This window comes from Phocoena sinus, chromosome 5 (assembly GCF_008692025.1).
Source record: "Phocoena sinus isolate mPhoSin1 chromosome 5, mPhoSin1.pri, whole genome shotgun sequence".
Lineage (NCBI taxonomy): Eukaryota > Metazoa > Chordata > Mammalia > Artiodactyla > Phocoenidae > Phocoena > Phocoena sinus.
Window position 1 is genome coordinate 94055960 of NC_045767.1, and position 13248 is coordinate 94069207.

Below are 13248 nucleotides of genomic sequence, written 5' to 3' on the forward strand. Positions count from 1 at the left end.
ATGGAAAATTTTCAAGGTACACAAAAGTAGAAATAATAGTATAACAAACCCTCCCGCGTCCATCACCCAGTTTCAACAACTCTTTTTGCCAATCTTGTTTCACAGTTCCTCTGCATTTTTTTTTCCTTTTGGTCGGTAACCTTTAAAGCAAATACAAAGATGATAGCATTTTACTCGTAAATATTTCAGTAAGCACCCCGAAAGTTTTACAATAACTTGACTGGTTATCGCAAAATTGACCTGCAGAACAAAATAAAGAAGGAACGTAGAAAACCCTCCCGTGGTGGAAGAAGTTGTCACAAAGGTTATCTAGCTATTCTAGCTCTTCGGAGGTTAGAACTATGCGTGGTATTCCCTTGGGACCGGGCCGGGGTCGGGGGTGGGGGTCGGGGGGGCAGTGTTGGTGATAGCGGTGGGAAGGTACAGATCCCTGGGCAGGTTAGTGAATTTCTCCGAAGAGGTCCACCCAGGCATGCGCAATTCAGACACCAGAGTTGCTAAGGCCCTGAGGCAGATAGAAGCGCAGGATACAGTGAAAAACCAATCAGAGGGCTCAAAGGATAATCAGTTAGCCAATCCGGATTCGAGACTGAATCAGAGCTTCAGCATGCTGCTCGCCCCCCACCGATATCCAATCGGGGAGCCCGCTACTTTGGGCGGACTTTTCAAAACAGCGAAAACAAAACAAATCGGGGACCTTTAAAAGGTGCAAAGCGACCAGAAACTATCTCCTTCCGCCCCTCACGCCTATCACTCCCTTTCCTTCCTCCGTAGGATCAATCGAGGAATAAGGCCGTGCCCAAATTCCATCCTCCTCCTTGGGAGGGAGGAGTGGCTCAGTAAAGCAAAGGCGAGTTGACGAGGCCACAAAGCTGGCTGGAGACGTACACTTAGGGGAGGGACTCTTTTTCAAAGTCTGTTGAGCAGGCGGCGGATCCCTCCGCGAGGAGTCACGTGCCCCGCCCCCTTGGGGGCGTCGGAAACTCAAAACAAAAACAAGGGGTTTTGTTGGGGCCTCCGCGGTGGTGGCAGCGTCAGCGGCGGTGGAACCCATAGTGGGGCAGGGCTTGAGGGACCGGCGCAGCGCCCCAGCCGGAGGGTGGGCGCGCGGGGAGTGGGATGAAGCCGGGGCTGTGAGGCCGAGGCGGCGGTGGCAGGGGGGAAGGGTCGGATGCCGGTCGGGGGCACCACTGAGGCGGCGGGTGCCTGACCTCGGAGGCAGGTCCGGACGTCCCCGCCGCGCCCAGTCCCATCCGACCGTGACGCCGCGGGCCGGTGGAGGCGCGGCTCCAGCACGGTGAGTGGGCCCACCCGGGATCGCGGAGCTTCTTTGTTCATGGTCGGGACTGCGAAGAGCGATGTCAGAGTGCCCACCCCTCAGCTTGGGGAGCGATTCCGGTCCTGCCCTCAGCCCTGGGGCAGTGGGCGCCCAGAGGCGGAGAGATGCTGATGGGATGGATGGATGGAGGGTCGAGGAGGCTGAAGACAGTTCTTTGGTGTCCCCCCCCCCCTCCCTCATTTTGTCACGGTGGCTCGCTGGGGTGGTTCTTCTTGGATTGACAGCTCCGGGTCTCCGCAGAGTTGCGGAATCAGGGCATCAGTGGATGGAAGGGTATTGTCTAGGCACGGGGCGGGCTGCCGACCGGGTGGGCCGCGCCACCCCAGCGCTCTCTGGGACCTAGGTCTCTGCCCCTCGGGTTTTGTTCAGAGGAGGCGCTGCCGAAGCGGATGGAGAAGGCTTTGGGGCTGGACTCCAGCGAGAGGGGCTTCTGGAAATGGGCTCCGCGGGAGGGGCGGGGCTCGGGAGTCTCCTCCCTCCGGTTCTTTGTTCAGTCGCGAGACTTTCCCTCCCCCCACGTTGTGCAAAGCCCCTACCTCCCGGACCCGCTGCCCTCGGAGTCCCCAGTGCGTTCCACTGGGCAGAAACCCCTCCGCCCGCGACTTCAGGTGGAGAGGACCGTCCGGACACCGCCGCCAGAGGACAGTTTCCTGTTTGTGAAACGGCTGGTAGACCGGGGCTGGCCGGTCTGACCCAGCGCTAGCCGGCGGACGTGACCACGGCCCCTCCCCCTGCCACACCTCCCTGGCGGTGGGGGAGGATTGCTCCGGGGTTCGGCTGGACGTGACTGGTGCCCTCACCCGCTTTTCTCTGGGGTGTGCTGGGGCGCCCCTCGCTGGAGGTATTGGCCCCAGCTCTTTTGTGTCCCCCCCCCCCCACCCCGCCCAACTCCAGGATACATTCTAACTGTGTGTGGTGTCTTTGCTACAGATGAAGGATTTGGGGGCAGAGTACTTGGCCGGTCGTGAAGGGGTCCAGCTCTTCGGATTGTTGAACCTCTACCTAGAACAGGAACAGAGATTCCAACCTCGAGAAAAAGGGCTGAGCTTGATCGAGGCTACCCCGGAGGTAAGTCCCAGGAAAGATAACTTGCTCTAGTCGCTGACAGGGCTTGGGCAGATAACTTTAATTTTTTTTTTTTTCTAGTTGAATCTAGACTAAAGGCTGCAAAGTTTCTTAAGACCACAAGTGGTCGTCCTAGAGTACTAAGATAAATCTTAATACAGGGTCATGCTTTTGTTTCTTAGCAAGAATGAGAGTGATACTAAATCTAGGGAAGTGTGGCTTCAAATGTGGCACCCCCCCAGCCTGCAGCTTCAGAGTGGGAGACTCCCTGGGAATTGAGCAGGTCATTTGTGGAAATACCCTCTGCCTGTGCAATACTTCTGTATAGTAGGCTCTTAAGTGATTTTTTTTTTTTTTAAAGAAAACAAGCAAGGAACCTTCTACATGTCCATTACAAGGGAATTGAATTATGTTTGCTCTTATCCTCTGGAAGTGTGGCAACAGTTTGCTTTATATTGAATTGCTGAATGTCTTTTATGATGTATATTTTTAAAAAGCAGTGTTGTATACACACTTTGTATCTGAAAAATTGTAGTGCTTTGTATTCTTGAAGATGCAGGGGAAAAATTTACCTTATTTGAATCTGTGTGTATTGTCCATTGTAGTTCTAAGACAGTCATAAACTTTGGCTCTTGGTTTTTGTTGCAGAATGATAACACTTTGTGTCCAAGATTGAGAAATGCCAAAGTAGAAGATTTAAGGAGTTTAACCAACTTTTTTGGATCTTGCACTGAAACTTTTGTCCTGGCTGTCAATATTTTGGACAGATTCTTGGCTCTTATGAAGGTATTTCATCGTTTTTATAAATAAAACTTCATTTTTTTATACCCAGTGCCTAGCACGATGCCTAGAATACAAGGTTTCAGTAAATATTTGGCAAATGAATGTAATTATGTCACTGTACATAAACATTTTTAATATTTGGAATTGTGATCTTTAGTCCGGATTAAGAGGCTACAAAAGTAAGCGTATTATTGTATCTTAAGTTAGGTTTTCCTGTACCTCTTACATACCTTCTCTTTAAAGATGTGAAAAAATGAAGACTACTGTTTTTTTAGGTGTTTCTATATACATAGCTCTCAAAATAAGGTTTTCATATTTTCATCTTCTGTTTTGTTTCTGTTGAGCCTAGGTGTTTTTAAACACTTGAAACATGGCAAATGGAAGTATAGCAGTATGTTAAAGGGGACCTATTGCCTTCACTATGAGAAATCTTTTCCAAGCAGGGAGCCACAGCCTTATTAACAATTACCAGCAAGTCATATGATAGCACTTTTATGTGGAATCCAAAATACGACACAAATGAACCTATCAGTGAAACAGAAACAGAATCAGGGACATAGAGAGTAGACTGGTGGTTGCCAGGGGGAGGGGAGTGGGAGAGGGTAGGAGTGGGAGTTTGGGATTGGCAGATGCAAACTAGTATATAGAGAATGGATAAACAACAAGGTCCTACTGTATGGCACAGGGAACTATATTCAATATCCTGTGGTAAACCATAATGGAAAAGAATATGAAAAAGAATGTGTATATATAGGTATAACTGAATCACTTTGCTGTACAGCAGTAATTAACATTGTAATTCAGCTATACTTCAATAAAAAATAAATTAAAAAAAAAAACAATTACCAGTAACTGTTAAATGTGGTGATACTTCTGCCAGTAGGATTGCTGTCAGCTGCTGGGTCAGTTTTCAGGGCACTGAAAAGGGAAGCCATCTGTCCATGGCAGCTTGTACATATGCTCTACTCTGCACATCTGATGCAATATCTCTCTTGGGGAAATTTGCAGTGAAGCATGGGATGATTCTTAAATAGATAAGAAGACACAAAGATGAATGTATTATTTTTATATCCAAAGAAGTATATTTTCTTGGTGTTGGAAGGCTTAATTTATTGTGGGGGAGGTTGTACTATTATGAATTTCATAAGTTTGAAATATAATGTATAACTGTGAGAAACCTAGCTTTTGAACTTGCATTAAAAATTTTTACCTGCATTTAAATTAAGTAATTTAAATGCTGAAAATGTCTTTTTTGTTTTTTAAAGGGAGGTTAAGAGAGCTTAAAATGTAAAAACGATTAAGTATAACTGTGTGTAAGGGTAAGTGCGGGGAAGCAGCTTGATTGTGTTCTGTCTTAAGAATAGGGGCTCATTACAATATTCTTTTTTTTAAGTGTGTGCTTTGCTAATTTAAAGTGACAATTGTTGGAAGAAATGTTTTGTTCTTTGTTTTTCAGGTGAAACCTAAACATTTGTCCTGCATTGGAGTCTGTTGTTTTTTGCTGGCTGCTAGAATAGTTGAAGAAGAATGCAATATTCCATCTACTCTTGATGTAATCCGGATTAGCCAATGTAAATGTACTGCTTCTGACATAAAACGGATGGAAAAAATCATTTCAGAAAAATTGCACTATGAATTGGAAGCTACTACTGCCTTAAACTTTTTGCACTTATACCATACTATAGTACTTTGTCATACTTCAGAAAGGTAGGCGGGATTAAAAATTAAGATTTTCTACTTGAGCATTGCTATAAGTAACAGTAAAGAATTAGAACTCTAGTGAAATTTGTTTTTACCTGCTCCAAACTTTCAGCTTGGACTTTTAATAAGTCCTTAGAATTGTTTAAATCTTTAGAAGTTTAATAAATAAATATTTTGTTCTTTCTTTTCATTGTATAGGAAAGAAATACTGAGCCTTGATAAACTGGAAGCTCAGCTGAAAGCTTGCTGCTGCCGACTTATCTTTTCAAAAGCAAAAGTAAGTCAATTTCTTTCTTATATATATTTCACAGTTTCTGTTTTTCCCCCCGCAGTTTCCATTTTGAATTAAAAAAATTATTTTTCTTTTTTTTCTTGTAGCCATCTGTATTAGCTTTGTGCCTTCTCAATTTGGAAGTAGGAACTTTGAAGTCCATTGAATTATTGGAAATTCTCCTGCTTGTTAAAAAACATTCCAAGGTAAATATCTTCAGAACTTATTCTTTAAAGCAAGTTTTTTCCTAGTGTCTTATTTTATCTTTTCTGTAGTGACTTAATCATTAAGTAACACCTTATGGGGCTCTTAACTGTTACTCATTTATTCTTGTATCTTAAGTGTTGATGTTCTACAAATGCAGCTTCAACCCAGACAGTATTAAGCTGGAAGGGAACCCGGTCACTTAGGCTAGCTTCTTTCTGCGTTTAGACATCCCTTCTGTAGTCTTCTTGCCAGTTGGTAATACAGCGGTCTACATTGCCCCATGCACGTTGTTCTAAAATGCGTATTAAGGGCTTCCCTGGTGGCGCAGTGGTTAGGAATCCACCTGCCAATGCAGGGGACACGGGTTCGAGCCCTAGTCCAGGAGCATCCCACATGCCGCAGAGCAACTAAGCTCATGCTCCACACTGCTGAGCCTGCGCTCTAGAGCCCACGAGCCGCAACTGCTGAGCCCGTGCTCCGCAACAAGAGAAGCCACCACAATGAGAAGCCCGTGCTCTGCAACGAAGAGTAGCCCCCACTCGCCACAGCTAAAGAAAGCCTGTGTGTAGCAATGAAGACCCAACACAGCCAAAAATAAAAAATAAATTTATTAAAAAATAAAACGCATATTAAGAAGTAGAGTTAGTAAATGCACGAATGGCATCCCATTACATCTGTAGGACTGAGTCATCGTCCCTTTAGTAGCATTACCAAGATAACATCAGCTATGTTTTTTTTTTTTTTTTTGCGGTAAACGGGCCTCTCACTGTTGTGGCCTCTCCTGTTGCAAAGCACAGGCTCCGGATGCACAGGCTCAGTGGCCATGGCTCACGGGCCTAGCCGCTCCACGGCATGTGGGATCTTCCCGGACCGGGGCATGAACCCGTGTCCCCAGTATCAGCAGGCGGACTGTCAACCACTGCACCACCAGGGAAGCCCTGGCTATGTTTTTCTTTTAAACTCCTTTGTCAGGCTAGCCTGATAAGTTTTTTCAATCATAAAGAGGTGTAAACCAAACATAAGCACAGTCCTTTTTCTTACACTGATAGTCTAGTTGGAGAAGTATGGAACTGAACACGAAGCAGGGTGTTCTGTCATGTACTGTTCTGTGTCGCAGTCCTGTAGGGTCTGTGTCTGAACATAGGCAATAGTTCGGGATTTGGTTAGCACAGAAGTAGGGTAGACCGTGAGAGGCACAATGACTTGGAACCTGGTTGTACCAAAACAGTCTTAGACAGTGGAAGTTTGGGCAGCAAAGGCTTACGGCTAGGAAGCTGGTGGACTAGAAGGGTTTGGGAATCATTTTAGGGTCGGTTTTTAGATAGAATATCTAGGTGATAGTCACAAGCAGGAAGTAGTACACCCAACTCAGTGGTTTTTAGAGGCCAAGCATGGAAATGAGGCAAAGAGTCACGAATGACCAAGATTTGGACCTAATGGTGGAGAGAATATTGGTACCATTGAGGGAAATTGGAGAGAAGTTAACTGTGATCAAAGAAGTATGATTTTAGGTACTTGTATACCTTTCAGATAGGTAGATGTCTAGCAGGTACTTGGCAGTCTGGACTAAAAACTCCGGATAAATTATAGTTGGAGATTGAGATTAGCAATTTCCCATGAGGAAATAATAGTTGAAACCGTAAGAAATTTTGGGGAGTCCTTTGCTTAGTGGTTGATTAAAACTCTGGGTTTTCAGTGTTGGCAGTTTCCCCACGTAGGGGATGTAGGAGGTGATGTCAGGAGAATAAGAGAGTGGTAGAAGCCAGGCTACCAGGGGGATTAAGATGTGACTGGATTAGGTGGAAATGGAGGCCAAGATGATATAAAATCATCATCTGTTTTGTGGTCAAGTACATGCAACGTGAAGCATTTTGTTTTAATACGTAACTTCCAGCTTTTGTTTTAATCACGAATTTACTAGTTTGAATCTAAACCTTTTATAATAATGTCATTTGGAAACATCTTCGGTGAAAATTGATTCCATGAAATAAATTAGGGCACTCCCCAGTGGTGGAGGAACTGTGCCCTTCTGGGGGAATTCCTCTTCTCTCACACTGCCAACTTCTCCATTTGCATATATCTGGTGTCTTAATGTAAATGCGTATTTTAGCAATCCAAGTCATGCTATGTTACAGAAACATAAGTTATGTTAAATTCCTTTGCATTGCGACTGTCAAAGTATATACTTGATAACTGATTTATTAACAGACCTAGTGTTTTTAGGTGAGTGTGCTTTCTTAAGACAGGCGGAGTATTCTCTGTATTGAATCCTATGTAAACGATTTATACCTGTGGTGCTCCTCCCCTAAAGCGGTGGTTACCAAACTTTGACTGCACATTAGAATCACCTGGGGAGCTTTAAAAACCCTCGATGCCCAGATGACACCTTATATCAATTAAATAAGAGTATCTGAGGGTGGGAGCCAGGTGTTTTTTAAGGATTGCAGGTGATTCCAAGGTGCGGCAAGGTTTGGGAACCGCTGTCATAACCTCTTCATTTAAATATTTTTTTCAGGTTAATGACTCCGAGTTTGTTTACTGGAGGGAGTTAGTTTCTAAATGCCTAGCTGAATATTCTTCTCCTGAATGTTGCAAACCAGACCTTAAGAAGTTGGTTTGGATTGTTTCAAGGCGCACAGCCCAGAACCTCCACAATAGCTACTACAGTGTTCCTGAGTTGCCCACAATACCGGAGGTGGGGTGTTTTGATGAAAGTGAAAGGTAAGCAGGTTCCTTGACTAATGACACTTCCCCAGACTAAATGTTACTGATTTTTGTGTATTAGAGCCCCTACCTCTGATAGCATCATTTCTTTGGATAAGAAAATTAACCAGAAGTAGTTTTATTAAAATAGGCAATAGTTTGGAAGTGTGCCCCCCGTCCCCACTTTTTTTCTTTATTAAAAGACAACAACAGGGGCTTCCCTGGTGGTGCAGTGGTTAAGAATCCGCCTGCCAATGCAGGGGACGCGGGTTCGAGCCCTGGTCCGGGAAGATCCCACATGCCGCAGAGCAACTAAGCCCGTGCGCCACAACTACTGAGCCTGCACTCTAGAGCCCGTGAGCCACAACTACCGAAGCCTGTGCTCCTAGAGCCCGTGCTCTGCAACAAGAGAAGCCACCGCCATGAGAAGCCTGCACACCTAAACGAAGAGTAGCCCCCGCTTGCCGCAACTAGAGAAAGCGCGTGTGCAGCAACGAAGATCCAACACAGCCAAAAATAAATAAATAAAATAAAAATTAAAAAAAAAAACAAAACAACAACAACAAAAACCAGCATCCTATACGTCATTGCCTCCCCGGGACTTATAACTGGAAGTTTGTACCTTTTGACCACCTTCACCTACCACCCCCTCCCCCCAACTCCGCAACCACCCATCTGTTCTCTGCATCTGTGAGTTCTGTTTTGTGTTTTCAGATTCCACATATAAGTGAGATCATACAGTATTTGTTGTTCTCTGACTTATTTCACTGCTCCTGTTTAAAAAAACTGGTTGTTTCCCATCTTTTTTGCTTTTTGAAATAGTTTAGTTAAAAAAAACAGCATTCCGGGTTTTTTAACATTAGTATGAATTTTTATAATGGTCCTATGGAAAGAGGCTGCGGTTAAATGACTTGAAAGTAAAGGGAACTACCACCACTGATGCGGCAGAGTTCTGTAGAGATTTTTAGTTTTGTCAAATGCCGTTGTCTTATTCAGAGTTTATTTTTGTTAGTAAAGTGCATTATTTAATTTTATTGAATTTCACCGTTTTATGCTGTAGGGAGAAGAGACCAGAAGTTCCATTTTTCTAGCTCGTTGGTTTCTTAGTTTGATATTTGAGAAGTTCAGTGATGCAATTATTGATGCAAGAAAGACATCAAAACCATGTGATAGGAGATCTTTGTCATTAGTTTGCATTTACTGCATTTAAAGTACTTAGAATTCTATAGTTACTGCTGACAGAGTTATTACTTGGTACAAGAATAATAGTTTGGCAAGTGGTAATTTGTTTAAACCTCTTAAGCAAATCTGTATTCTCTAAGGAGCTTACAGTACACTTCACTTTAGGAAGTCCTTCTAAGTTAAATTTTGTCTCTGTAGAGCTTAAATTTTGAATGTAAAAATCCTGAGACTAGAGCTACTTGTTCAGCAGTTTAATTTTGCCTGTACGACATTTAGACGTGTTTTAAATGATGGGATCCTCTTCTCTCTGTTTTTCCTTTTAGTGAGGACTCTTGTGAAGATATGAGTTGTGGAGAAGAGAGCCTCAGCAGCTCCCCTCACAGTGGTCAGGAGTGCACTTTCTTCTTCAGCTTCAAAGTGGCACAGACGCTGTGCTTTCCGTCTTAGAAATCTCATTGTTCTGGGTCCAAAATGAAAGTGTGTGTACAGGTTTCAAAGCAATAAATGGGGGAGTAGGTAGTTTCCTGGTGCAGCCCCCATCTAGGCAGGAATTGCATAGACTCTGGAATACCTACCTTCTATTTATTATTCAGATCAGATCTGGCCTATTTTCATATTTAATCCTAAGCCATCAAATGGGTTAGTGCCTCTTAAACAATTAACCGTACTTCAGACCTTGGCACTTTATTTTTCTCCTTGATCTTTAGCTACGTGGGGGAGGAGGGAAGGTGCTGATACCTTCAATTGGTTACTTTTCAAGAAGATTTTTAAAGTTGAGTAGTGTAGCGTCAGCTGTTTTATAAAGCCTTCAGGTGTCTCTATGGAAACCGACCGGGAGTGTGCAAGTGCTTCCTTAGCAGGGGCGGTGGGCCATCCTGGAATGGTTTATCTTAGGTCTCTCTCCCCCCCATTCTCAGAGCAGAGAATATACTCTTCAATGTCAAAAACCTTTTTTTGTTTGTTTGTTTTAAATGATCAGTGTTCTATCTGATGCAGACTCTAGAAACTTAGGAATTATAATGTTGACATTTCTGTGAATTTCAGTATGTAATATCTTCATTTCTTTGAGGTTTCTGCCAAAACAGAAATAAGCAACAGACTAGGGTTGTTGGATAGTTGCATTCCTAATGAGTAAGTGTTGTCAGACTACAGTATTATTTTAATGTTTTTAAAACAATCCATAATCTAGTTTTGCACGTACCTGTATGAGAGCAGTGCAGCAAGTTGAACAGAACTAGGTAACTATGGAATTGATAAATGTTGACCTAATAGCACATTTTGTCTCATTTTCTTCTATTAAAAAAGTCTGCATGATTACATTGTATTTCCTTTGTAATTCACGTTTCAAAAATAATGGTATTGTACATGGGTGCCACGACTGAATATGAAGTGTAAAAAAAGAAAACAAAACCTAAGTGTTTGTAGTATTATAGTTTTAAGCGTATCTGTGTGGTGGTACAGCCATAAGAATAGGGATTTATAAACTCTGTACATGGGAGATTTTGTACAGAGAATTTTTTTAAACTTTATAAACTGTATATGAAAATGTAAATCTTTAAAAATGTACATAAAAATCCTGTATTTTTTTACCGTGTGTGTGATAGTCTAGTCGTTGCATGTAAATATAATTTATTGTGTATTCTGTATTATAAATCATATAACGATGACTTACTTTTTTATTGGTAAGTCAGCATCCATCGGATGTTTTTTGAAGTGAATCTTTTTGAAGTAATAATAGATTACAACTCAAAATAAAAATATTAATGAATTGTACTCCTGTTTACAGTCACATTTTAATTTTTACCTTTTTGGTGAAAAAGAAAAGGTGCTTGCTGTATTTCAGAGGGGAGGCTTGAAGTGAGGCTGGAGTGCCTCCAGGATAAGCCCTGTCTCTGGTTACCAGAAGTTCTCCAGGTAGTATTTCCTCACTGCAGTTTGGCCCTGAGCCTTGGAGATACTGAAAGTGAATCTGTCACTGGGGAGTTGACCTCTCTCTGGGGTGTACTCATATTAAAAGAGTGACATATTAACCTGAATGCCTATTAGTTTATAGCGAGAGCCAAAAGGTATCAAGTAGACCAGAATACTCACGTTGGCAGGTTAGTACAGTTTCTGTCTCTACAGACAAGCCAAATTCTCTTTAGAAGGTTGCTTGGTGAATAAGCACTAGGGGAGTAAGCTTTGACTGGACATTGCCAGCCTCTAGCTCTTTGGATCTTTTTCCCCAAGCTTTAGGCTTGATCTGCAAGTGGTGGCCTCCACCACCCTTTTTTTTTTTTTTTGCATGGGTTTCCCTATCTACTTTGGTTTTGTAGACCTTTGTTTGTTCTAGTTGGTTAGAAAATGAGATATACAGAATATGGTTTTCATGTAATACCTCTTCTCCCCTGGCAATAGGGACATGTTTTCCTACCCTCCTAGTGGAGAATCTCTGCTTGAATGACCCTCCCTCTCTTATTAAGCAATTTGGCAAATAGTAGACAATATATTCTGCTTTCAGATTTTGATTTGTTGAGCTGCAAAAGTCATTTGTGGCTTTGCAAGTCTTGAGCCCTCTTCAGTTCTTCTAGGGTTTTATTGCTTTTCTTACTACATGGTCTTTCTGTGTGAATCTGTCCACATGTGACTTCATATGTTCTCCTTTCTGGTTTTCATTGTATTTAGACCCTTTTCCCGAACTCCCAGCCTATTTGTTCAAAACTGGTCATCCCACTTGGAAGTTTCTGATTACGCCCAAACCTGCTCTTCCTGTGTGTCTGTTTTGAGAGTAGGTATTCCATCTACTCAAGCTGGAAACTTAGGTGATTTCCTCATTTCTTCTTGCCTGCTACCTCCGGCCTGGAGGTCACCATTTATCATTTATACTGTGTATCTACTCTGTCTCCACTTTTCTGACACTGGCTTGGCTCCGACCTGTTCTCTATTAGCAGGGTTACTATTGTACAATATTCTAATCATCTCTCAGTCTCCAGGCTTACTTCTGATCCCCTTGCTGCCTGGGTGTCCTTTTGAAATATGCAAAATTTTTAAAAATATGCAAATTTGATTGTCTCTCCTGAAAAATTATTCAGTAGGTACTTCTCAGGATAAAGTCTATATTGTGACATACAAGTCTCTTCCTGATCAGAACATGGCACCTTTCTCTGGTCTTTCTTTTCCTTGCCATTTCCTAGAGCTATAAAATGTGTATTAAAAAAAGGTAACTGGCAGCTATGTGGGAGATGGAGCAGGTAGAGATGAATAACGTAATGGGGAGACCAATCAGGAGTCCTGCAAAAATCCAAGAAGCGGTGAAGGACTGAGCTAAGGCAATGGCAGTGGAGATGAGGAAGACAGGTAGGACTAGAGAGGCACTGTCCTTTGTCTTTAGGCATTAGAAGTAGACTCACAGACAAGTCCAGGAGCCTGGTTATGCCCTTCCCGGGCCATTCAACCAGTTGGCTTTCCCATAATTGTGATGAATAAAATTGAGAATCAAGCCCCCTGCCCCATTCACAGCAGAGGTGAGGAGAAGGCTGACGTTTTGGTCTCATACTTGCTCCTTGTTTTGGCGGCAGATTTGGCTTTTCAGGTTTCAATCCTGTCATTTCCTAGGATGTAGTGTGCCCACTTTGCTGCTTCTGCCAGAGTGCATGCTGAAATACAACTCTCCCTGACCCCTTGGTCCCCAATCATTTGACTCTCAGAAAGCGAGATTGGACAAATAATGTGTTTCATTCACCTGTTATGCTTGGAGTTAATACTCAGGTTAAGTGTACAGGCATTGGCTCCAGAATACAATTTTAACCATTTTCTTGGTCTAGGATCTGCCTTTTTCCTTCACTTTCTTTCACTGCACACTGGGTTCTAATATGATGTTCCCCACTGCCTCCCACCTTCCGTGGCAGTGCATGCCAAGTGCCAGCTTATTTAAGCAACCGACTTACCAGATTCCTACATGGCCAAACACCATGTACTTTGCATTTGTCACTTGACTTGAGTTTTTCTAACTCTTTAT

At 43.0% G+C, this 13248-nt stretch overlaps 1 protein-coding gene across 3 annotated transcripts; it reads left to right on the top strand.

Moving 5' to 3' along the window:
* The first annotated feature begins 759 nt into the window (after nucleotides 1–759).
* On the top strand, nucleotides 760–11024 carry CCNG2 (cyclin G2). 3 transcript variants are annotated; one of them, XR_004350108.1, is made up of 8 exons: nucleotides 760–2180; nucleotides 2270–2407; nucleotides 3053–3190; nucleotides 4644–4894; nucleotides 5087–5165; nucleotides 5267–5365; nucleotides 7882–8759; nucleotides 9575–11024. XR_004350108.1 is itself a non-coding variant. In XM_032633445.1 (8 exons), exons 2-8 carry the CDS (start codon nucleotides 2270–2272, stop codon nucleotides 9696–9698), a joined length of 1035 nt encoding a protein of 344 aa, XP_032489336.1. In that variant the 5' UTR covers nucleotides 773–1297; the 3' UTR covers nucleotides 9699–11024. The 3 variants fall into 3 exon arrangements, 2 of the variants coding, with proteins under 2 accessions (XP_032489336.1, XP_032489337.1); XM_032633445.1 differs by having other exon boundaries at nucleotides 773–1297; nucleotides 7882–8087; XM_032633446.1 differs by having other exon boundaries at nucleotides 1312–2180; nucleotides 7882–8087.
* The last annotated feature ends 2224 nt before the right edge of the window (nucleotides 11025–13248 follow it).